Raw genomic sequence first — 27726 nt, forward strand, 5'->3', positions numbered from 1 at the left:
TTTTGAGACGGAGTCTCACTCTGTCCCCCAGGCTGGAGTGCAGTGGCGCAATCTCGGCTCACCGCAAGCTCTGCCTCCTGGGTTCACGCCATTCTCCTGCCTCAGCCTCCCAAGTAGCTGGGACTACAGGTGCCCGCCACCGCACCCAGCTAATTTTTTGTGTTTTTAGTAGAGACGGGGTTTCATCGTGGTCTCGATCTCCTGACCTTGTGATCCGCCCGCCTCGGCCTCCCAAAGTGCTGGGATTACAGGCATGAGCCACCGCGCCTGGCCAACCATCTGATCTTTGACAAACCTGACAAAAACAAGAAATGGGGAAAGGATTGCCTATTTAATAAACGGTGCTGGGAAAACTGGCTAGCTATATGTAGAAAGCTGAAACTGGATCCCTTCGTTACACCTTATACAAAAATTAATTCAAGATGGATTAAAGACTTAAATGTTAGAACTAAAACCATGAAAGCCCTAGAAGAAAACCTAGGCAATACCATTCAGGACATAGGCATGGGCAAGGACTTCATGACTGAAACACCAAAAGCAATGGCAACAAAAGCCAAAATTGACAAATGGGATCTAATTAAACTAAAGAGCTTCAGCACAGCAAAAGAAACTACCAGCAGAGTGAACAGGCAACCTACAGAATGGGAGAAAATTTTTACAATCTACCCATCTGACAAAGGGCTAATATCCAGAATCTACAAAGAACTTAAACAAATTTACAAGAAAAAAACAAACAAACAACCCACCCCATCAAAAAGTGGGCAAAGGATATGAACAGACACTTCTCAAAAGAAGATATTTATGCAACCAACAGACACATGAAAAAATGCTCGTCATCACTAGCCATCAGAGAAATGCAAATCAAAACCACAATGAGATACCATCTCACACCAGTTAGAATGGCAATCATTAAAAAGTCAGGAAACAACAGGTGCTGGAGAGGATGTGGAGAAATAGGAACACTTTTACACTGTTGGTGGGACTGTAAACTAGTTCAACCATTGTGGAAAACAGTGTAGTCATTCCTCAAGGATCTAGAACTAGAAATACCATTTGACCCAGCCATCCCATTACTGGATATATACCCAAAGGATTATAAATCATGCTGCTCTAAAGACACATGCACACGTATGTTTGCTGCAGCACTATTCACTATAGTAAAGACTTGGAACCAACCCAAATGTCCATCAATGACAGACTGGATTAAGAAAATATGGCACATATACACCATGGAATACTATGCAGCCATAAAAAGGATGAGTTCATGTCCTTTTTAGGGACATGGATGAAGCTGGAAACCATCCTTCTGAGCAAACTATTGCAAGGACAGAAAACCAAACAATGCATGTTCTCCTCATAGGTGGGAATTGAACAATGAGAACACTTGGACACAGGGTGGGGAACATCACACACCAGGGCCTGTTGTGGGGTGGGGGGAGGAGGGAGGGATAGTATTAGGATATATACCTAATGTACATGATGAGTTACTAGGTGCAGCACACCAACATGGCACAGGTATACATATGTAACAAACCTGCACGTTGTGCACATGTACCCTATAACTTTAAGTATAATTAAAACAAAAAAGTCTATCCATCTGAGAGTCCAATGGGGTACATTTTTTTTCTTCTTCTCAAAAATTAGTGAACCTCAGTTTCTCATCCTGTATGGAAAAAAAATGATTCAAAAACCCCAGGAAATTCTGGATAAAATACAAAAAGTATCATTTTAAAGGTTAATAGTCTAAGAAAATAATTAAAAACTCCAGGGACCAAAAGTTAAGCAGCAGCTTGAACCAAGAAAAGTCAATTGAGAATTTCCGATCTCTGCTAGACTTTGGTTTTTAATGTGTCAGACATAAGGTGCAAAGTCATGAACCCTTGAAAGGAGGAGACTGCTGAGATACTTGAGCAAAGCTATATAGTTAACGATGACAACAGGGGATGACAAGGGAACCTGTGCTTCTTGACTTGGGCGCTCACATATGGAACCACGTTATGACACAGCTGGCATATGATGCAGAACTGTGAGGCATGAATAGATTGGTCAATAAATAGTACTGTGGCAATTGTTTATCCAAATGGAAAGAAAATAAAATTGTTCCCTCTCTCACAGCAGCCACAAAAATCAATTCAGGCTAAATGAAGAGCTCAATGTTTCAAGCAAAACAAAGCCTGACCAGACCAAGTGTTCCTGAGTGGTGAAGTAGAGAATACTCTTATACTGCTGATAGTTCAGGATAAATTGGTAAAAGTACTTTGGAATGCAAGTTTATCAATACCTATGAGAATTGAGGATATGTTCATTCTAAGACCCAGCAGCTCTATTCCCAGCTACATACCCAAAAAAGAATTATTTCACATGTGCACAAATCAATGTGTAAAAATGTTCAGAGCAGTACTGTTTGGATTTGCAAAATTTAGAAACAAACATCCAACACCCGGATGCATTAGTTTTCTGTTGATGTGTAACAAATTACCACAAACGTAGCAGCTTAACACTCATTTGTTACTTCACAGTTTTGGGAGGTCAGAATGCCGGCATGGTGTAATATAACCCTGCTCTCAGCTCAGAGTCTCAAAAGGTGGAAATCAAGATGCTAGCTGGGCTTTGGTCTCATCTGGAGCTTGTGGTCTTCTTCTAACTTCATTTGGGTTATTATCAGAGGGTTGTTCCTTAGGGTTGCAGGACTGAGAGTCCTGCTTTCTTGATGGCTGTTGGCCAGGGTGTTGGCCACATAGCACTTTGCAACGTGGAGGCTTACTTCTTTTTATTTATTTATTTATTATGATACTTTAAGTTCTAGGGTACATGTGCACAATATGCAGGTTTGCTACATTTGCATACATGCGCCATGTTGGTGTGCCACACCCATTAACTCATCATTTACATTAGGTATATCTCCTAATGCAAGCCAACAAAACACCCTTTCTTGCTTTGAATCTCTCCAAGAAAAGTCCAGTACCTCTGATTAGGTCAGGCCCACCCATGACAATAACCATTTATGAATGACTCAACATTAAATGCTTAGCAACCTATTCACAGGAATGACAGCCCATCATATTCGCAAATCCTACCAGTATCGAAGGGTAGGGGATGATGCAGGATATGGACATTAGAGGGGAGATATCATGGAGGACAGCTTAGAATTTGCCTCCTGCACAGGAAAATGAAAAAATAAATTGTGTTGTGTCTATATAAAGAATGTATCATATATGTAATATAATATATAGTTGCTTTTTATACAGTAATGACAATAAATAAAATACAGCTCCATGTACTCAATTAGGTAACTCTCATAAACATAATATTGAGCAATAAAAGCCATTAGCAGGAGAAATAGTACAGAATGAGACCGTATAAGCCAAGTTTAAATTATGCAAAAGATACGTGATTTTCAGTTGATGTCCATATATGCATTAAAAGCATAAAGAAATTAACAAAACACACATCAAATTCAGAAAAGTGATTCTCTATGAAAGAGTGAGTGGACAGTGATCAGGAAGGGGCACCCAAGGACTTCAGGTCTATTGCCAATTTGGTGCTTAAGTATGGCCACGGAGGAGTATGTTTTATTATTCTTCATATCTTTTTGCACGTCAAATATTTCATGACAAAATTAAAAATACGTGAAAGACAAAGCAACAAAAATTAAAGATTTCAGCAATATTAATTGAACTAATAGTTTTAAAGATTAAAATAAACCTTGACTCTATTAAAAATGTCATACACTCTAACGGCATCTGACAAATAATTTAAAAAATTAAGGAGGAAGTTGTTTCTTCAAACTTCTTGGTAATTCCTTTAATACAACTAACTGCATGACTAGTCATTTTGGTGGTAAGGGGAAGGGAAAGTTAATTTGTCATTATGTGTTTTACAGCATTTCTTGCTTCTATTGTGCAGTAACTCTTTCGGACATATTTTATAAGTGAAAATTCAATAGAGCAAGTAATTAACATTTAGACAATGCAAATTAAGAAAACCTATATCAAATAAATACTAACATTTAAGTTCTTTGTGTTATAGAGGGTAATATATTACTTAGAAATAAAAACTATCCCCATTTGTACAACTGCAAAGCATATGAGGCCCGTTTATTATTATTTTAGTGGGAAATCAGAAGGAATAAAGACACAGAGCTGGTTAAAGATGGACAGTGAATGTTTACTGCATTTATTTCAGTAATTTAGAGGCAGTTGCTTTCTATAATAAATGGAGAGAAAAACTGAGTAAAACCTTACTGAAGCTGCTTATAAGCTTTTGTTAGGCGATTATGGAAAAACATGCAATTTGTCTTTGTTACAGAAAGACTGTGGTTGTTCTTTCTTATGCCAATCTGTCTTAGGCCCTGTACAGGCTGTTCCAGAATGAATAGTTCATGTAAATTGTACTCATACAATATATTCATCCCAACAAAACAGGAACTGTTGCATATTGCCTTACATCAGGATTTCATCTTACTTGTTATTTCTATTTAGCAGTGTAGCTGTTCGGTCCAAACTAGAACAGAAAGTTATTGGCTTGAGATGACAAAGTTGTTTTATTAAATTCTATCAACATAGCATTCTTTGTTTTTCTATTAAGTAGAATCTAAGCATCCCTTCTCCATCTCTTGGGTTTGTATACAGATGCAGTCCTGGCTGTCTTCCTTTCTGACTCCACTTACTGATGCTTACAGATCCACTGCACAGTGTTAAGTGCTCTTGGAGGTGTAAGGAATGCACATGTTCTCAACCTCAAGACACCTGTAGACTAGTGAAGGCAATAAGACCCCTGTGTAATGTCAATGGTATGTGACAGAAACTGACCAGTACCATAAAAACAGGAAGAAAGAACAGGAATCCACAACTGATCTACTCTGTGTCCGGCCCTATGCTAGCTGCTTTGCAGGTACCTATTTGGGCATCTTGGGAAGGATCTGGGGTCCAGATGTTTCTGGCGAAAGGAGTTAAACAGCAGCTTTCTACCACATGTCTATTTACAAACCCTGTTTGCATGGGGAATGTGGGAGCAGCTTTGGAGACAGAGCTGAGAGAAATCTTGTGCAGGTATTGGGTCTAACCCAAGTGGTTGTCTTCATAACATCAATTTCTTCCCATGTGATTAATCAAAGCTAGTTATTTTAATTCTAGGAGTAACCCTGTTACTCAATCCTTCCAATGAGAGATGACAGCAAGTTTGCTAGAAGGAAAGGGATGATAGGAAAGGTTTTCCTGGTCCTAAGGAGGAGGCCTGGGAACAGAGGACCCACATATTCCTCTAGATGTCATCAGGAAGCCTGGAAATGTCACATCCATTTTGCTAACATAGGAAGACAACCCATGGAGAAGGTCACTGTATGAGTTTGCTAGGGCTGCTGTAACAAAGCTCCACAAACCTGGTGGCTTAAAACAACAGAAGTGTATTGTCTCACAGCTATGGAGATTAGAAGTCTAAAATTAAGGTGTTGGCAGGGCAGGGCTGTACTCTCTCTTATAACTCTAGGGAAACAATCTTCCCTTGTATCTTATGGCTTTTGGTGTTTGCCAGAATTCTTTGATGTTCCTTGGCTTGTAGATGCCATTCCAGTCCCATGGCCATATCTCTGTGTTACACAGTTTAGATCTGTGTCCCCAACCAAATCTCATGTTCAATTGTGATCCTCAGTGTTGGAGGTGGGGCCTAGTGGGCGTGATTAGATTATAGGGGTGGTTTCTCAGGAATGGTTGAGCACCATCTTCTCAGTGCTGTTCTCATGGCAGTGAGTGAGTCATTGCGAAATCAGGTTATTTAAAAGTGTGTAGCACCTCCTCCCTCTTTCTTTTCCTCCTGCCCTGGCCATATAAGACTTGCCTGCTTCCCCTTTGCCTTCTTCCATGACTGTAAGTTTCCTGTGTCTTCCCCAGGAGCCAAGCAGATGCTGCCATGCTTCTTATACAATCTGCAGAACCGTGAGCAATTAAACCTCTCTTCTTTGTAATTACCCAGTCTCAGGTATTTCTTCATAGCAATGTGAGAACAGGCTAATACACTGTGTGTCTTTACATCATCTTCCTCTTATGCATGTTTGTCTCTGTCCTTTCCCTTTTCATAAAAGCATCAGTCATATTGGATTAGGGTCCACCCTGATTACTTCGTTTTAACTTGATTACCTCTATCTCAAATAAAGTTATATTTTGAGGTTCTGGGAGTTGTGATTTCAACATACATTTTTGGGGGAACACTGACAATTCCAACAACAATAAAGAGAATTTCAATGAAAGATCCAGTCCTGACTTCCTAAAAGCTACCTAATCTCTTGAATTTTATGGAATAAATTTCCTTAAAGTCAGCTGGAATCAAGTTTTCTGTTACTTGCAGCCAAAGTGTTTGCAATATAATTATGCAGACATTTCTCATTGGATAGGGTAAGGGGAATGATCGGGGGTAATGAGGATCCTGGAGGAATGAACAATACTGGGAAAAGGAATCTGGCATGCTGAGCCTCACCCAGTATGTAAGGATGACAGATGTTTGTGTTGGTTCAGCTTTGTTACTCATTCTCCATTCAAACACCTCTTCACAAGCTGTCACTTGAAACACCCTTTCACCTGTCTCATGTGTGGGATCTTCTTAGACAAATGGTATTTCTGCCGTGGCACAGAGAATATCAGGTGCTGGTTTTGGATCCTGATATGATCATTCCTAACACTCACAGGTTATTCCCCAAAATGTTAACACCTCTATACCTTTCTTGATTTCCTGAAGTCCTCTGGGAAGTTTGTGATGAACTATTCCAGAGGCCTTTCCTTCCAGGTACAGACTGACAAAATATTTATATTCTTGGCACTCAATAAATATTTCCTAACTGAACACTTTCTAGTGTGTTTGCTTGGCTACAAGTGACCTAATGGCTAATAGTTGGAGCAATAGACAACTTCAAATCCAGCTGTCCAGCTGTGTAGCTTTGTGTGGGTTATGCAAGCTCTCCGAGCTTCAGTCTTACCATCTGTAAGTAGGGCTCTTAGTTATCATGCCTGATAGACATTATTACCATTTAAAAAATGAATGAAGCTCAGACAAATTAAGTGTCACCCAAGACTACCCACCTGGTAAGTAGTGCTGAAGCAGATTCAGGGTGAGTGCCCTCCCCAAGCCTCCCAAGTGCTTCCACACTTTATTTTCCCACACCATTCTGCAGCCCTATAAATGTTGCTGGTAGGCAGCCTCCAAGATGGACTGGACCCAAGTCAAGATAATATAGACAATTGCTGATTTTTAAAGTCTCTATTTCACTTTGTGATACATCATGTGATTTTTCTTGCAGAAAATTTGTTCTGGTCATGTCCTGTGCCTTAGGCTAATACTGTAATTAACCAACCTATCTTAAGCACTCAACCACTGGATAATGTCTAGAGAAGGGAGGGAAAGAGACCCAGGGATGAGTGTCTGAAGACAAATCTAGCCTTGAGGAAAATGTGTTTTTAATCATCTTTCCTGAGTGATTTTCTATCAGGCAAGTACTACCAATTGGTGGTGCTTTATTTGATTAGGGATGATAATGACCCCTTTTATAGTTGTAATATTTTTTAACATTTCCTTGTAAAATTTTATTATTCTTCATGGATTTCACCTTTAATAACTTTTATGTGAAAGGAAAAATATACTCCTTCTAGTCACTTCACACATGCAGGCTGTCACCGTTGTCAGCTGTGGAATAACTGATTGGGGGGCCTGGGAGCTGCTGAGCTGCTTTCATTAAGATGGTCAAAATAACCAGGCAAAATGGCGCAATTGAGTAATTGGAGATCCAAAAATGTAATACTACTTGATTACTATTATAGCTGGAAAATAGAGCAAATATCGAGGGGCTAAGTCAGGAACAGATCTAAAAAGCAGCCTTGTCATTTATACAGATAATATTATCAATTTCAAATATATTACATAGGGTATAATCTAGTCTTTTAAGGAATACTTTCTAAGCCCAGATGTGTCATCTTTGTATATTATTTAATACACAAAATGCAGAAGGAAAAAAAACACATTTCTGCTTACATCTTGAATGTGAAAAATAAAAGTGTAAAGAACGATTTGCCCAGTATCACATAGCTAAAAAGCAACGGGGCATTGATGCACAATCGGACTTGTAGGGACAGAAGTACAGACTCTTAAATGCATTTTTTTTTTTTTAAACAGAGGCACACAGCCCTTATTCACAACTCCAAAATTTAAAAATTTCTGAGAATACTTGAAGGTCCTTTTTTTCCTTAAATTATAGTACATTTAGTAGCAAAATCTACCGCAACCTCTGACTCCCTGGTTCAAGTGATTCTCCTGTCTCAGCCTACTGAGTAGCTGGGATTACAGGCACATGCCACCACACCCAGCAAATTTTTGTGTTTTTAGTAGAGACAGGGCTCCACCATGTTGGCCAGGATGGTCTCGATCTCCTGATCTCATGATCCACCCACCTCAGCCTCTCAAAGTGCTGGGATTACAGGCGTGAGCCACTGCGCCTGGCCAAATACACCTTTTTTACTATTCCTCTACATCCCTCCTCTCAAAACCTTTATGCTTTCACTTGGACCAACCCTGACACAGGCTACTCCCAACAACTCATCTGGACTGTCCTCCACCAGGGGTTTAGAGACAGCCCTCACTATTTCAGTCACTTCAATTAGACATCTCCCAACTATCTCTACAACCCAGGATTTTGCTGCAGTATGTGGACAATTTACACCTTTGCAGCCCCTTTCTTGACCATTGTATTCAACACATCACCAATATTTTAAATGTTTTGGCTGAATGCGGGTAGCGGGTGTCCAAAAGGAAGGCCCAATTAACATCTCCAAAAGTTTCATACCTAGGACTGATCATAACTCCAAATACCCGAGAAATGCTGCTGGCACGAAAGCAAGGCATTCAACAAATCCCATTTCCTAAAACAAAAAGGGACTTACCTTCCTTCCTTGGATTAGTGCAATATTTTCGATTATGGGAAGCAAATATTGCCATTATTGCTAAACCCCTTTATGAACACACAAAAGGAAATCTTGACCAACCACTCACTTCCACTCCAGACCTTTATCATGCTTTTTCTCATCTAAAACTGTGCCTTATTACAGGCCCACACTTCAGACATTCCAAACCTCCTAAGACCTTTTCATCTTTGTTTACACAGTTCTCATAATGAGGCCCTTGGACTATTAGCCCAACCTGTGGGAGACTCCTTCCAACCAGTGGTATATTTTTCCAAAAAACCAGACCTCATTTATAAAAGCTGGTCCCTTTTCTGAAAAATTTTGGCCACAGCCTCTCTAATTATCCCCGAGACACAAAAACTCATGTTCTACAAACCCCTTCAGGTATTTTCTTCTCACAGTCTACAAGATATGGTCAGCCATAAGGCACTCACCCCCATCTCATCCTCTCATATGCAAGCCCTACATTTAACCCTCCTTCAACCCGCTCTCTCTCTTCACAGATGCTCCCTGCCTATTCCTGCCACTCTTTTACCTTCAATACCAATTTTAGACCCCGACTAACACTCATGCTCTGGTCTAATTGAAAGTTCTTAACCATGTTTCACCATCTTACTTTTGCTCACATAAAGGGAGCCCCAGATTGGTTTATAAATGGCAGTGCATCAAAAAACCCTCCTCTCCAAGCATGATATGCCATTATTGAGGGATATCATTATGATACCCACTCTCTCCCATCTAGAGGAGTCATAGAGGCTGCCCCCTTGCCTTTGGGCACATCTGCCCAACAAGCAGAATTAGTTGCCCTAATAAGAGCACTAACCCTGGCAAAAAACATACAAGTTAATATGTACACCAATTCTAAATACGCTTATAACGTCATCCATTCCAATGCCCAAATTTGGAGAGAGTGGGGCTATATCACAGCTAAGTCTATCATTAATGGAAAACTCATCCATCATCTATTAAAGGCATCTCTACTTCCAGAAAAGGTTGCAGTTATTCATTGCAAAGGACATCAATCAGACAAAAGTCACATTTCTTTAGGAAACTATGAGGCTGACTATTGGGCAAAACGTGCCTCAACCAATCACCCAATTCCCCGATGTTTATTGTCCCTCATACAACATATCCCCTCCCTTTATCCAAAACAGCAAACACAACAACTAATCATGGCAGGGGCACATAAAAACAAATTAGTTTTTTTTTTTTTTTTTGTTTCACAAAACTGGTTCACGTAAAACAAATTAGTCCTACCTGACCCTGAAAAAAACAACTCTTCTACGGGACATTCACAACCTCTTCCACGCTAGCCATTCCCCTCTACAACATTTCTTAAGATCCCACGTACACATAACCCCAGATAAAAAGGAACAGTTAAAAGCCATTTGCCATCAATGCTCTATTTGCCAGAAAGCTTCACCCCATTCCAACGCTAGACACTCTTCTTTCCCAACCCATCAAGCCAGGGGACACCTTCCAGTACAGGATTGGCAAATTGATTTTACCCATATACCCCCCAGTAAAAAGGGTTTGATTTCTTTTAGTTCTAGTTGATACCTTTTTGGGATGGGTTGAGCTTTTCCCACAACCAACAAACGAACTTCTAAATGTCACCTCCAAATTAATAACAGAAATCATCCCCAGGTCTGGGGTGCCTCTTTCTTTTCAATCTCATAACAGCCCTGAATTCATTTCTCACATTAATCAAACACTTGCACAAGCCCTACAAATTACCTGGAAGTTACACATTCCCTATCGACCTCAATCTTCAGGAAAGGTTGAAAAAATGAATGGCATTCTAAAAAATCACCCTCACCAGGTACTCACTCCAGACATGTAAAGACTGGGTTACACTTTTGCCTTTAGCCCTTCTAAAAATTCAGGTGCTCTCACGTAAATCTTTAATGCTCATCCCCTTTGAACTCACGTATGGGAGACCACTCGCCCCTTCTGCTCCACCTCAGGGTCAAGTCCCATCTCTACTAACTCCTTTCGTTTCCCCTCTTGTACATACCATCTGCCATTTCATTTGGGAATATGCTGATGAATACCTGCCACAACCTGTCGCCGACTCTTCCATTCCCTTCCTACAGCCAGGAGACTGGGTTCTGGTAAAAGATCCCAGTCCTACCCTCCATTCCCTCCTCACACCTAAATGGAAGGGACCTTGCCAGATCATCCTTAATACACCCACGGCAGCAAAACTCCAGGGACACTTCAACTGGTTTCATTATACTTCTCTCAAGATAACAGACTTCCCTTCACCACCTACCCCAACAACCACATCTAAAACCCCTTCAGGCTTCTCTTGTGTCTCCACAGGACCCACTTCCCTTCGCCTCACCTGAATCCTGGAGGCAAAGGAAGAGAAATCCACATAAGCCGCTTATGTCTCTTTCTCTCCCAAACTTTCATTGCTTCCTAACCAACCTTGTCACAGACCTTCGGTGGTACCCTTATGAAGCTCCCATTATACATCCTAACCAGTTTCTGACTGTTCTATGGCACCTATGGCTTCAAGGAACTTTCCAGGAGTTTACTCCTACCCAAATAACTTTTTTCTCTTTTTGCTTGTTTCTTTCAATATAAATTCCCTAATCCTGTCAACCTCACCAATAAAACCACTCCTCACTGCTCTCAAACTAGAATGCTCTATAAACATTACACAATCCCTCTTGCTGCAAGCTAACTCTTCCTTTGCTCCCGAGTGCTGGATATGCTTATCACTGTCTTCCTCAGCTTACACAGCCCTTCCTACACCCTTCATGACCTTTTAACAGGAAATACAACCCTAACTTATAAACTCCAAAAAGGAGTTTCGTTTTTTGAAAGAGCTGACATCCTGTTTTGAGATTATCTCACTTCCAGGGCCAATCAGGCCAACAAAGTATTTCAAACCTATTATAACACTCTACAATGCCTTAAGCCCCAAGACCCTCCCATTGAAGGACCCATAACTAAACACCCCCCCCCCCCACCACCTCTTTTACAACAAGCCTCACTTTGCTTTTCAGCCTTGGAGGGAAATTTCCCTGTAGGGTCCTTAACATCTAACCAATGTAACCACACTATCATTGTTAAACACCCCTCTGACCGTCAAAGTAACCACACTGACTAACAAGTATCAACTGAAACAAATGGAGCATTTCTGCAATCAGCTCATTTACAGCCTCTCCCTCAACCAATGCCTCCTGCCTAACCTGTGCTGCCCCTGGTGCCCAACATTTTCCGTGGCTCAATATCAATGGTGCAACATCCGATTGTATTAAATGTGTAAAAAACTCTTCCTGTATCTCTACTACAGTGGGTGTCTCCCTGGCCTCCTCCTTGTCCACCTAGAGTAAAGAAAAAACACCCCATCTTTAATTTGCTTATTTTCTTTCCCTATCTCTGCCTGTATTTATGACAAAGGCTTGTTCTTTTTGTGTGGTACCAACACATATCTTTGTCTCCCCACGAACTGGACCGGAACCTGTACCCTAGTTTATCATTCTCCCTCCATTGGACTAGTTCCTCCTAATCAATCTTTACCTGTTCCATTCATCCAATATGTTAGAAAAAGGAGCAACATCCAAGTCGTTCCTTTAATGGCCGCCTTATGTACAACCTCCGGGCTTGGATTGGGAGCAGGCAGATGGGCCAACTCCTTAACATACTTTAGGATTTATTAGAAGATATAGCCCAAAACCTTGTAAGAGTCCAAGACCAACTAGACTCCTTGGCTGCAGTAGTCCTCCAAAGACAGGGATTAGATCTTATAATGGCTGAAAAAGGGGGCCTCTGCCTCTCATTGGGTGAGGAATGTTGCTTTCTATCTCAACCAATCGGGCCTAGTAAGAGATACTGCTGAAAAACTTAAAGGGCTAAAAAGCGAAAGGAATACCAAAACAACCACATACATTCTTGGTTTAGAAACAAAATCCTAACAGGGACCATCCCATTCTTGGGCCCTCTCCTAATCATATGCCTAGGACTAATGTGCTTACGGATAATTCACCTTTTTCAGAGATTTTTTTTTTTTAACTGACAGGATCATGGCCATCTCACAATTACCCAAAAGCATCTACAGATGGCATTACTCCTACAATCAACCCAAAACCAAACAACCTCTGACCCCTGCTCAGCAGGAAGTAGCCAGAAAGAACACACCACCCCTCTTCCTTTTTATAACTGCAGGGACTGGACTGAGAGAGCAGAAGATCGTCATCTTGGAGAAACACCACCATTTTAAGTTCCCCTTGATTAAAAAACCACCCAAATCAAGCCCCAAACATCAGCCTAATGTCGGCATCACCGGAAACATTCCAATCCTAAGATAAACCCCCTCCAACCAGAAACACGACAATCCCGAGATAGCCTCCCCTCCAACCAGACATCCCAAACCCACAATAAACTTTCCCTCACATAAAAACATTCTGAACCTGCATACCCTTAGTCTGTAAGACAGAATGCTTCTGAGCAAAATTGGCCAGAAGCCCCTCTCAAGTTTATTCTCCAAAATAAACCCGTCTTTGACTGTTGAGCTGCTTTTCGTTTTTCTTACCTCCTTAACTCTTACAATAACCATCCCATGTTCCCATGGAAAAGCTGGCCAGCTGCTCCTTTTATTTACCCAGTGAAGGGGCAGACCCAGAGAAGGTGGGCCTAATGATGTGGTTATCATCCTGGCTTGCCTCCCTCCAACCTCCTCTCCAGGAGTCCTGCTCTTGGCCAAAATCCTATGTGTGATCCATTCAGACCTGATTACAGGCAATGGCAAGGCCTTGCCTAGGAGACCTCCCAGGGGACCACGGCCATCCCCACCCTAGACATGGTGCACGACCAGGGCACTGCCATTTCTGGAGGGACTTGCAACTTATGAGTCAGCTCTGTCCTGCCAGGCCAGCTGGGCTCATGGCCATAGCTGCAGTCCCAGACCAGGTGCCTCCATGCAGAGGCCTCCTGATCAGAGCCCAGCTGAGGCACATTCCTCCATGCTAGCTCCGTTCCTTTCTACTCCTATCCCTTCCTTATGCTTCCCCTCCCTGGGTGCAGGAATGGCTGGAACTTTTTGTTCAGGACTGCTCAGCAAGGAAAAGAGCCCTCCCTTCCCTATGCCTGCTGACCCACCTGACCCTTAACCAACACCTCCGGACGCTGGAGAGCTGGAGAGTGGTGCCTACCTTTGCCTCCTGCTTGTACTGTTGCAGTGAGGGAACGAAGGCTTGATTGTAACTTTTAGCTTGGCTTGCTGTCCTGAGGATCACCTCGACACCTGTCAGCTCAATACCTGTCTAAAGCTGATCTTTATCCTCATGCTGTGGGTACTGCCTTCTCCCACCTCTGCAGGAACCTTTGCCATCATCCTCCTTATCTGACTCATCTCCAACCTCACTATCTACTCGCCCTCTCTCATCAGCATTTAAACATTGTATGTAAGTGCACCTGAAAGCAATAACTCCAGCATACTCTGAAAATGACCCTTTTTACCAGACACACCTGAATGTGTGTTCTGCGCTAGAGAATCTGGGAGTGGCCAACCCAGAGATTGGTTCCTTTTCTATGAGGAACATCTGAGCCCCCATCTCCTCCCGTGGAACACTGGCTGTACAGGGAATTGAGGCCCCGAGCCTGGGGTGAATTAAGATTTCCACGTGGAGGTTGCTGGGAGAGTGTGCTAAGTAAAAATGCTATGTAAATTACATGCATTTTGCAAGCAGGTCCGGTTCTCCTGAACAGCTGGCAGCCATTGGACTCCCGCCCTGTATGCAAACCCTCAATAAAACCCCATGTCTTTTCTCCCGGCTCTGGGTCTCTTCTTCAGCCTCTTGAACCTGGTGCCTTCCCTATTAGAGCTGATAGGAGTTTGGCATGACGAATACAACCACACTTTCAACCGACTTCAGTGTTCCTTGGCCTTCTGTCCTCCTCTTACCATTGATGGTTCTTGCTCTCTAAGTTCTGAAACAAGGATTTGCTCACCACAGACATTTAGTACATGCTGTCACTGTGACAGGAATCTGTTCCCTTGCACTTCCTTTGGTTACATGCAGCCATTGGAGCCACCTGTTCCCACAAGCCTTTCTGGACTTTCCCATGCCTGGGAATCGGCCTTGCCTCTGGGTCCCCAGAGCATCTGGTGTCTGCCTTCATCAAGGCCTGTGGTGCCCTGTGCTTACCTACTGCTTCCTCCCCTCAACTGAGAATTTCTTGAGGACTTATATCCCCAAGATCACCTAAATGACCAGACTCTTTAAAGGCACTTGACAAATCCTTGGCGGCACATGAATGAAGAATCTGCATTATAAAAGGATGAATTCCAACACTGGTAGCTTAAATAATAAATTTAGCACAAGATTAAAAAAAAATCCCTAAAATAAAGCTAAGCTATCCATTAAAAGTACAGACCCTTTTGCTGTCAAAGCTTAACTTTTAAAAATATATGCTGTTTTTACCCTAATATTATTCTTCCATATGATATGGTTTGACTGTGTCCCCACCCAAATATCATCTTGAATTGTGGCTCCCATAATTCCCAGGTGTTGTGGGAGGGACCAGGTGTGAGATAATTGAATCATGGGGAAGTTTCCCCCATCCTGATCTCGTGGTAGTGAATAAACCTCACAAGATCTGATGGTTTTGTGAGAGGTTTCCCCTTTAGCTTGGCTCTTATTCCCTCTTGCCTGCCACCATGTAAGATGTGCCTTTCACCTTCCACCATGATTGTGAGGCCTTTCCAGCCATGTGGAACTGTGAGTCCATTAAACCTCTTTTTCTTTATAAATTATGCAGTTTAGTCGAGCATGTCTTTATTAGTGGTCTAAGAATGGACTAATACACCATATAATAGGCCTTACTATTTCAACTTAGGGTAAAAATATATACATTCTTTGTCTGGTCATTGTATTTTTTTACGTTTCTAAGTCCACATGGAGTTAAATTTCAAGGTCCTTCTGTATCTCCTACATGAGTTTTGTTAATGGATCCATTAATTTCTAACCTCCTTTTTAGCCTAAGTGAATTCTAATGAGAAAGCTGAGAGACATTTAAATTCTGAAGAGCCTATGAATTTTATTTTATTGAAAACCAAAAGCTTCCTTTTAGATTCTAACATAATATGTAAACCATAAAACATTAAAAATATGTCAACTCTTTTGAACACAAAAATGCCAGATTTATTTTAAAATTCTGCTGTATTTTAATTTATAGGTGCTAAGAACCCTAGCATTCAGGTTTCAGCACCTAACTCTATTAGATTATTTCCAGAATTTTAGAATTGATATATAATCTGACAATGCTGAAAATGGTCTCAAACACCTACACGCTGCAGAAGAGACCATTTTAAATATTAAAATCTAATTATCCCAAGTTATCAAAAATAGGACAATACTTCTGAACCACTGCTAAAGTGAAATTACTCTGATGTTAATCATTATTACTAAAATAAGAACAATGAATTTAACGTACTGCATTTTTAAAATTCTTACCCTTGGAAACGTAGTAAATCTGTCCAGTTCTTCGACAAAACAGAACATCTGCAAACTTATTGCTGACATAACAATCAAGAGGCTGGCAGTAAATACAACCAAACTCCCAAGCTTTTTTCCAGGACCGAATATCTTGTACACGAAGTCTTCTAATGCAGGTGAAATCTTAATCAGCCGAACTACTCGGAGAACCTATCAAGGGAGAGACAAACATTTATTGATACATCATGACCATTTATTTACACTGAATCTTAAATATGTTCATACTGAAAGATTATTTTATAGTGCTTTATGAAAATCGTACCTCTCCATTTGAACATCTAGTGACTAAAAATAACAATAGAATAACCATTGGTTTAGCTCAATGCCTGCCACATAACAAGAACTCAATAAATCCCAAATGAATGGATGAACTGTTTTAACATATTATGATTATACAAAATGATATTCACTAGTACATATTGTTGAAATAAAATTAATATTTTTCTAATGTTCAAGTATGCAAGGAAACCCAGGTTGAACATTCCTAATTTAAAACATAAAATGCTCAAAAATTTGAAACTTTTCGAGTGCTGATATGAGGCCATAAGTGAAAAATTCTACACCTGACACCTCTGCTTTATGATGGTTCAATGTATACAAACTTTGTTTCATGTGTAAAAAACTATTAAGAATATTGTATACAACTACCTTCAGGGAATGTAATTGAGGTATTTATAAAACATAAACAATGTTTGTGTTTAGAGATAAGATATCCTTATTCCCAGGATATCTCATTATGCACATATATACAAGTGTTCCAAAATCTGACAAACATCGAAAGCCAAAACACTTCTGGTCCCAAGCATTTCGGATACAGATACTCAACCTGTATTAGTTATATTCATCGTCTCACAAAATATTTTCCTAGGTATTATGAGAAAATCATAAGGAAATGGAAAAAGAAGCAAACTTTTGTCAAGAACCTTTACTTCTTACTGAGATTATCACCCCAATATCCATTTTCTCCTTTCTCCTTAAAAAACAGAACTCTCCAAATTTTAACCTGGGGCTATAGTCTACACGTTCCAGTCTCCCTCGCAGCTAGCTGTCTCCAGTGGACTGGGTTCAGACCTATGGAATATGAGAGGAAATGATTTGTACAAGTTTTGGTGCATTAAGTTAAACTTTCTCTGAATCCTTTAAAAAATACCTTCCTCTTGCCTGGAAATGGAAACAAATAGCGTAGCCCCTTTGGACCAGAAATAGAAGGCTTGCATAGAATACGACAGGTCTTGTCCAACCCAACAGGCTGGGTGACCATGGCGGGCAGAGCCACCTGCTTTCCCCGCATACTCACCAACTGCTGCAGAGAAATAAACTTCTGTCTTATGTACGTTTTGTATTTTTGGATCTTCTTTATATGTACTTAACTATTCTTTCTCTCTCTATATATGTGTGTGTCTGTATATATTTACATATATTTTAGTCATGTGTCGCATAACTTTTGAGTCAAGTATGGGCCACGTATAGGATGGTGGTCCTATAAGACTGTACCTTTTCTATATTTAGCTATGTTTAGATACACAAATACTTACCATTGCGTGACAATTGCCTACAGTATTCGATGTAGTCATACACTGTACACGTTTGTAGCCTGGGAGCGATAGGCCATACCATATAGCTATACATATAGGTTTGTATGTGTGTATAGTTTGTATATGTTTGTATAGTAGGCTATACATCTAGGTTTGTGTAAGTAAACTCTATGATCACACGACAACAAAATTGCCTAACAATGCATTTCTCAGAATGTATCTCTGCTGTTAAGTGATGCATGACTGTGTATATATACACATACACACACACACATATCTAAATATAGATATATTTAGATGTTTTGTATACATACATTTGCAAAAAAATAAGTAATTAATTGACAAATTTATTCACTCATTTGTTTAACAAACATTTCTTGATTACTATATGCCAAACTTTGTGTTGGACAAATAGGTTCAATGGCTACTATTACAAAGTGAGTATAACACAAAGACACAGCTTTTAAGGACACAGTTATATGATTAGTATGTATAAATTAGTGCATAATTAAAAGTTGAAGTATATAGTGTGAAAAATACAACTTTTCATTAAGTTTAAGATGTCATCAATTTTGTATATAGCTCTAAGAAATAAAAAACTGCTGCCAATTAAAGTATAACACATCACTGATAATAACAGCTTCCAAATTCAGAGATATTAACATAGGAAAATTGCATTCTTGATCATCCAAGATTATTTGATGTCAATAAGAGACTGAGTTGTTTGTGAAAGATGAATAGTGTATTTGGAATACTGTAAGAAACAGAAAATGCATTTTTAAAAATTAGATTTGGCCGGGCCCGGTGGCTCACACCTGTAATCCCAGCACTTTGGGAGGCCGAGGTGGGCAGATTATGAGGTCAGAAGATTGAGACCATCCTGTCTAACATGGTGAAACCCCGTCTCTACTGAAAATACAAAAATATTAGCCGGGTGTGGTGGCAGGTCCCTGTAGTCCCAGCTACTCGGGAGACTGAGGCAAGAGAATGGTGTGAACCCAGGAGGTGGAGCTTGCAGTGAGCCGAGATTGCGCCACCGCACTCCAGCCTGGGCAACAGAGCAAGACTCTGTCTACAAAAAAAAAAAAAAAAGAAATTGAATTTTAATTTTTACACGTCTAAAATAACATATGTTTGTTTTTGGCTTTCCAGTGCCTCTAGCTTCTTCAACTCTGCCTGATTTTCCTTTGGCAAATCATTCCTACCCCAGTCTTAGTACAGAGGTGCAAGAAGGACTCCTCAATCCTCATGATCCAAATCCGGTCAGAGTATTCACAATCATCTGAGTCATCCTTAGGGCTTTCGCTGGATGCCTTTAATAAGAAATATTCTATTGTTTTTGGCTGGTCGTGGTGGCTCACGCCTGTAATCCCAGCTCTTTGGGAGGCTGAGGTGGGCAGATTACGAGGTCAGGAGATTGAGACCATCCTGGCTAAAGTGGTGAAACCCTGTCTCTACTAAAAATACAAAAAATTAGCTGGGCACGGTGGCGGGTGCCTGTAGTCCCAGCTACTCGGGAGGCTGAAGCAGGAGAATGGCATGAATCCGGGACGTGGAGCTTGCAGTGAGCTGAGATCTGGCCACTGCACTCCAGCCTGAGTGACAGAGGGCGACTCTGTCCAAAAAAAAAAAAAAAAAAAAGAAATATTCTATTTTTTTTAATCCCCAATGGGCACTGCTATAAGAGTCACACAAACTATGCCCTCCTAGGAGCCATCTTTGCCTCCACATGGAGAAAGCCAGCTTAAGAATGTCACCGACACACCAACAGAAGGAAGGTAGGTGAAGACACACACTGAGCCCCTGACACCATATTAGCCTCTGAATTTTGCCATACCTGAAGCCACGCTTACTATATTTACTTTGATTTAACAGGAAATATCAATGGTCAGTCTTATTCCTATTGTCCGCAGAATGCAAATGATATGGTTTACGGCATGTAAGTAAACCAGTTGAAAAAAATGACTGAAGTTGTGAAATGCATATTTCCTTCATGTTAATTTGAAATTTTTAAACATATGTAAGAAATTATGTTGTTCAAATTAAGCATCATACTACATGGTGAAGCTACCAATTTTTCCTGCTGTAATTCTTAACACACATTCCCAAATCAGAGCATATTACTCTCAGATAATCTTTACAAACAATAAGCAAACAGCTTTATCATAAGAACTATTAAAGTTCATATTCATATTAATATCCAGAATAATAATCTGGAAAGATTTCACATTTTTATCAGATTTGTCTATTCTCAGACATAAATAATTTGATACCTAACTGTAAACAGCTGAATCTAGACAAGTTTACAGGATCAATTACCAGCTTAGAGCTCAAATTTCCGTAGTTTTCCTGAGTTGTATTAAAATCATAACTGAAAGATTGTCTAATTTTGAAGCCCATCCCAAATTCTAATAAAAACAGCCTGTGCACATCTGTGCAATTTTAATGAATTAATATTTTGTTATCTTGAAAAAAATGGAACTATTTAATATAACTTCCACACTGGTGATTTGATCAGCATTTTCAAAGGGTTAAACCTGCACTCCTACAAAGGAAAGATCCCTGTCAGTGAGTCTAATTGTGCCTTTTCATTTATTCAGCGATCAGTAGGTTTTTCATTCTATCTACCCTATGAAGCTTTTTGATTTTGTCTTCCTAGAGATACAACACAAAGTAAACCATACTCTGAAAGATAAGCACTTCAGAACATTTTGTGGTTGTCTCCAAAACACATTTTCCTGGTCACATTTCTGAGTCTTTCTCTTAAAGGTCACTCTGTTGATTTTTAGTGAGATGCTGTAGAAATTGCATAGTTAAGAACATGAACTCTGAAATTCAGGTTCTTGGGAAGAAGTTTTAGCTCCATCATTTGCGAGGTATGTGGTCTCGGGCAAGTCAACAGATTTCTTCAGACCTCAATTTACACATACAGTCTTTATCTCAGGGATTGTTATGAGAAACAAATGAGACAATGCATTCAACAAGATGCCTGACACACAGAAAATTCACAAGAAGCACCAGTCAACATCAACATGATGATACAGGTATGTAAGAACCACAGTATTTTGTAAGACCTTATGACTTCCCATAGGCCATGCTGCCCTGCATTGGTTGCAGCCCAGCCACACTGGCCTTTGTGCTATTCCTTGAACCAATCAATCATGCACCCACCTAAGGACATGGTCAATGTGATTCTCTCCTTCTGGAATGCTTCGCCTCAGACCTCCTTACAGTTTGCTCCTTCACTTCATTCAGTCTCTGCTCAAACCTCACCTGTTCAGAGAGGGCTTCTATGAACAACTAATCTAAAATAGCCCCCCACTACACAATTTCTATTCTTTTTACCCGCACACTTCTTCCTTAAGACATTTCCAGTACTTGTACTTCACATTCCTTTGTGTACTTCTTTGTTAACTGTTTGCCTTTAGAATTTAAGCTTCATAAAGTGGGAACCCTCTCTGCTTTGCCCACTGCTCCATCTTCAGTATCTGAAACAGTGGCCGACACATAGTAGAAGCTCAGTAAATATCACTTGAATAAATACATTAATAACATCAGTAATTAGTCTAACAGATAACTAATATATATATATATATTTTATACTTTAAGTTCTAGGGTACATGTGCACCAAGTGCAGGTTTGTTACATATGTATACCTGTGCCATGTTGGTGTGCTGCACCCATCAACTCGTCAGCACCCATCAACTCGTCATTTACATCAGGTATAACTCCCAATGCCATCCCTCCCCGCTCCCCCCTCCCCATAATAGGCCCTGGTGTGTGATGTTCCCCTTCCCGAGTCCAGGTGATCTCATTGTTCAATTCCCATCTATGAGTGAGAACATGCAGTGTTTGGTTTTCTGTCCTTGTGATAGCTTGCTAAGAATGATGGTTTCCAGCTGCATCTATGTCCCTACAAAGGACACAAACTCATCCTTTTTATGGCTGCATAGTATTCCATGGTGTATATGTGCCACATTTTCTTAATCCAGTCTGTCACTGATGGACATTTGGGTTGATTCCAAGTCTTTGCTATTGTGAATAGTGCCGCAATAAACATACGTGTGCATTTGTCTTTATAGCAGCATGATTTATATTCCTTTGGGTACATACCCAGTAATGGGATGGCTGGGTCATATGGTACTTCTAGTTCTAGATCCTTGAGGAATCGCCATACTGTTTTCCACAATGGTTGAACTAGTTTACAGTCCCACCAACGGTGTAAAAGTGTTCCTACTTCTCCACATCCTCTCCAGCACCTGTTGTTTCCTGACTTTTTAATGATTGCCAGTCTAACTGGTGTGAGATAGTATCTCATTGTGGTTTTGATTTGCATTTCTCTGATGGCCAGTGATGATGCTAGCCATAAGTAGAAAGCTGAAACTAGATCCTTTCCTTACTCCTTATATGAAAATTAATTCAAGATGGATTAGAGACTTAAATATTAGACCTAATACCATAAAAACCCTAGAAGAAAACCTAGGTAATACCATTCAGGACATAGGCATGGGTAAGGACTTCATGTCTAAAACACCAAAAGCAATGGCAACAAAAGCCAAAATTGACAAATGGGATCTAATTAAACTAAAGAGCTTCTGCACAGCAAAAGAAACTACCATCAGAGTGAACAGGCAACCTACAGAATGGGAGAAAATTTTTGCAATCTACTCATCTGACAAAGTGCTAATATCCAGAACCTACAAAGAACTCAAACAAATTTATAAGAAAAAAACAAACAACCCCATCAAAAAGTGGGCAAAGGATATGAACAGACATTTCTCAAAAGAAGACATACATACAGCCAACAGACACATGATAACTAATATTTTAAAGGAAGCCACTTTGCACTAAACATTACTTCATTTAAATGTGAGAAATATGAAATTGTCTAAGGAAAGACTTGTTGGCAACACAGTAAAGAAAGGTTGATTGAAATGAGAAGTGTGAGGACCAACAGGGAAGACCAATGTGGGCCTTTATATAAAGAGCCACTCTGTCTGGTACAGTGGATTCTCCACATGCAAATTTGCAAAAACCCTTGGGACACCTAAGTTTCTCAAGAGATTTACTTTTTAGCCACACATTAACTGAGATCATTTTTATTCATTATTAATACATTAGAAAAAGATAAGCATGGCCATGTGTAGAGAGATACAAATGAAAATCACTTAATCATTAACATAAATTAAACAGAACCAATTACAGGATAATCCAAAATCAAAGACAGCACTGAAATTGCAAACTTCACTATAATTTGACTATCTATCTATAAAATGGTTACAGCCTTGCAGGCTAATTTTAGATATTTTGTAAAAAACAGACTAGTAGGAAAAAAAGACATGATGACAACAGTAGAAACCTACAGACGATTAATAATTTGTTATAAGTTGGTTTATTTCTCTCTAGTCATTTTTTTCCATTTTATAGGTATTTTACATACACATATAATAAATATATATGTAGTTATATAATTTATACTGTTTATCATTTAAATGAAAGTCATATTTCTAAATTATAAAAAACTCATCATAATTATAATTTTATGGTTAAATTTGCATTTTGACTTACTAAGCTATTCCTCAAATGTTTGTCATTGAAACAGTTTCCACTTTTTCTCTCATTAACAATTCTATAATAAATATTTTGCACACAAAATTTTCATATTTTCTAACTTTTTGCTGAAAAATGGTATGTCAGAGACTATAGCAATATTAAGACCCTGAATATATTTTATACTGTACCTTTGCTGAAATAGGCAACACCAATTTTCTTAATTTGGTTACTTTAATAGCTTTGTAAAAAAGGTATCCTGTGGTTTTGATATAAAGCATATTCTCTATAATTATGCACAATGATGCCCTAAAGTAGGTACTCAATGGCCATGATAACTTTGTGAATCTAGATAGCAGTGCACAAGAGTTTATAATCCCATGAATGTTTGGAAAGCACATTTTGTATCAAGAATTTCAAACGTATATATCTGTTGCCCCAGCCATGTCACTTATGATAATCAAGCTTCAGGATATAACTCAACAAATGAGGAGAGATTTACATCCACAGACGCTGAGGGAAGTGAGCACTTGAACCATGAAAATCCTCTGTGGTTTCAATATGCTTGGCTGTGATTATAAGGGCTCAGCTTTTTGCCTGGGTTTGTGAAGGGTTTTGCTTTTTACATTTTGTGAATTATATTTGCATGTCCTTTTCCCCAGGTACTAAAAGTGTCTAGTTACAAGTGATTTGGCAGCTAAAGTGAATATTGTTCTGAGAATAATACTTTGGTATTACTAACAAATAAAATCAATAAAGTTGCAATGCATGTTCTTTTTCCTAAGGGGTTAGAGCCCTGTTTCTCAACATCACTTCTTTAAAATTCTATTGCCACTTTAGTTCCCAACTATCTAACAATATCTATTTAGAAAACAATCAATGCACTTTCTGGTGTTTCCATGATAAATTATATAAATGACCAAGTTTGAATCAGGAAAATGACTATATTTAAGGTATTTTTTTACTAGTATAGCATGTACACATATTTTATCATTTTGACTAAGTATTTACCAGGACAGTGAGCACGTTGCTACATTCAATAATAACAAAGAATGTAACTAATAATTACTGTTTATTGCATAATTAGAAAGCAATGTGATTCAATATATCACATTTTAAAAAGATATCCAATTATTATAAGTTAAATAAGAATTATAAGTGCCATCACAAAGTAAGTAACAGGCATTTGTAAGTAATACTGTATGACTACTAACAATCTGTAAAGGTAAGTTTTATAAACCTTTAATATTTTCATTGTAAATCATTGTTGAGCAAACACTTAGGCTTATTGACAAGGAAGATAAACACTTGGGATTAAGTTAATGTTTCCTACTATTTAAAGTTTGTGCCAACATCTTATGTAGTTTAAAATTTGATATGTATATATGGATATATGTTATCCATATACAAAAATATTTGTATCTATATACTGCTAATTTAGAAAAAGTAAGTAAAATATCTATATTGTTCCTTTGAATTTTCAGGAGTTTTAAAAGCAATTGTTACAATTTATGAACGCACTATTTCTAATTTTTAAGATGTCATTGTGCCTCCTCAAGTTCATACCATAATAGTTATTATATATAAATATTATATATAATTCTATGTGGTTGTTAAAATAATGTGACAGGTATTTACTCTGGAAATAAAGAAATTTCTAAAGACAAATAGGCGTTATTTGTATTACCTGAAAGTACGTGAATTGTGAATGATAAAGATCTGGATATACATGAAGAGTAGTTCCAATTACGAGTAGTAGCTCGAATTTGTGGAGAGATGAGCTAATGTATCCAGTAAATCCCAAACACCATATCTTCAGAAGTGCTTCCAAATCAAACAGTACTGTAAAAGCCACCTAGAGACACAAAGAAACATTGAAATTGAAATTCAAAACTATAATTTATTTTAAATTATTTCACATATTTGTCAGTGTATGAATTTTTGCCAGTATCATATACACTAAGGAGCCTCATAAAGTCAAGAATGACATTTTACTTTTAAAATGCATTTGAAATACACCAACTAGAACACAGTAGACCAAAACAATCTTAAGCAATTATAAAAACATGTTACAATTTTGAATGTTTGTGAGTGGCTTTCTTTATTATCTATATTTGATATTATTTTAAAACCATTATATTTAAAGACTTTCTACATGCACAAAAGGCTGAAATTTTTTGTATGTTGTATTTTTTAAAGATAGCATTTCTTTAATGTACATGGCATATTATAAAATAACAACTTATATATTTCTAACCACAATTAAACCAAAATTTAAAAGTTAAAATATCATTTATTCCTTTAAGCTTTAGGCCACATGGCAAAAGAGAAATTGGGATTTCATATCAAGCAATTTATCTATGTGTGCATTTGCAAATAAATCAATATGTTACTTCATTATCAATAAAATTAATGATCAGTATTACTATATTAACACATTTACTTGATCTTTTAATCTCTCACATGCATTCTATAAATTCACTATTCCAAATAATATTATAAAACACACACATAAAGACAGCATGTTATTTTCCTTTAAGTGTCCTATGAAGAAGAATTTTCATTTTGTAAAGGAGACTGCAACTGGAATTAAAATTTGCAATAAAAGATTAACTTCTAATTAAAGACTATGAGGGTGACTATTGGGATTAGTCATAATAGGTCCCTCTGAGAAGACACTACATGATTTATTGAAGATAGGAATACAGCAGAGCTTGCTTCTCTTTTTCTAGGCTAATATGGGGTATCAGAAGGGATTTTCTTCCACTCACACATGGAACATGTGGGGAAAATGCAGTTTTAATAATAGTGTTTTAAGAAATGAAACATTAAAGGCACTGTAGATAGTTAATTTAGATGTGAAGAGGAAATTAGCATCACTTCTCAAATCTACCATTTCTGTAGATTCTAGTTGCTTTTTAATTTTAATTGCCATTTCCCTCCTCAAAAATATAAAAAGGTAATATATTTTAAATTTGAAATGATCTTAAGTCCACAAAACACGTGGATGAACTCCCTTGCCCACGTTTCTCAGGTATTTCATGTTCATGTCATGTATATTCTTTCCTTGATCATCTGCATCTTCATCTACACATATGTAATCACATAAACAGGCTTGCAATTACATGTCTTTACATGAGATGTAAAAACAAGTGTTACAATTTATGAAAGCACTATTTCTAATTTTAAGGATGTCATTGTCTCTCTCAAGTTCATACTTTCTATACAATTATTCTGTATAAATATTATATACAGTTCTATGAAGTTGTTAAAAATAAGGTGACAGGTATTTACTCTGGAATGAAAAAAAATTCTAAAGAAAAATAGGCATTCCTGGTATTACCTAAAGTTATGTGAACTGTGAATGATAAAGATCTGGGTATGCAAGAAGAGTATATGTCACTCTGCAACTTGCTTTTCTGACTCACTAACAATCGTGGATGTTCCTCCAGATTAAGGGATATAGGTCCTAAGTTTTAATTATCAGCTGTATAATTTCCCATAGTGTTCAACGTTTATATAACTCAACATTTTCTCTACTAATTCATTGATGGGTGGTATTTGCAGGAATCATCAGGAAAGGTGGTTAAGCACTTTGCTACTTCAATAAAAAGGTTGCACTAAGCATCCTCCCTCAATACCAGTATGTATTAAGGCTTTCATATCTATTAATATATTTCCAAAGTTGGTATTACTGGGGCAAAGACAGATTTGTGTGTTTTAAATTTAGAAAATATTAAAGTGATTACTTTCAAAATATTATAAATTATTTGCCCTTTCACAATACAGGAAAGTTTTCTTGTCTCAAATCCATGCCAGTATCAGTGTAATCAAACTTATTGTTGCTCATCTGTTTACATGTCTATTAATCCCTTTAATTTCTTTTTAAAGTAATTAAATATTACTGTTCATAACCTTGACACTATTGTATGGTGTTATTCGCTATATACACTGCAAACATTTTTTCCCCAGCCAACAGTCTGGTTTCTAACTTTGATATTGTTAGTGCACAAACATAAAATTTACATATTCACATATGTCTACAACTTTATGATTTTTTTCTTTATCTTTTACATACAAAATAGAACTTTAAGAAGATTAATACTAGCTTTCATATCCAGGAATACACTTTTCCTATTTATTTGAACTATATTTTATATTCTTTAATAAATTTTTTCCATATAAATA

General features: G+C 38.4%; 1 protein-coding gene across 2 annotated transcripts in view; it reads right to left on the minus strand.

The window, feature by feature from the left end:
• NALCN (sodium leak channel, non-selective) overlaps window positions 1–27726 on the minus strand; it is a 339729-nt gene that overhangs the window by 151207 nt on the left and 160796 nt on the right. For both annotated transcript variants that reach the window (XM_025364831.1, XM_025364830.1), the window contains exons 12-13: window positions 25226–25393; window positions 16412–16603 (exon numbers count right to left, since the gene is read on the minus strand). In XM_025364831.1, coding sequence (XP_025220616.1) covers window positions 16412–16603; window positions 25226–25393 — 360 coding nt within the window. The remainder of the gene's footprint in view (window positions 1–16411; window positions 16604–25225; window positions 25394–27726) is intronic.

This window comes from Theropithecus gelada, chromosome 17 (genome assembly GCF_003255815.1).
Source record: "Theropithecus gelada isolate Dixy chromosome 17, Tgel_1.0, whole genome shotgun sequence".
In the NCBI taxonomy this organism is placed as follows: domain Eukaryota; kingdom Metazoa; phylum Chordata; class Mammalia; order Primates; family Cercopithecidae; genus Theropithecus; species Theropithecus gelada.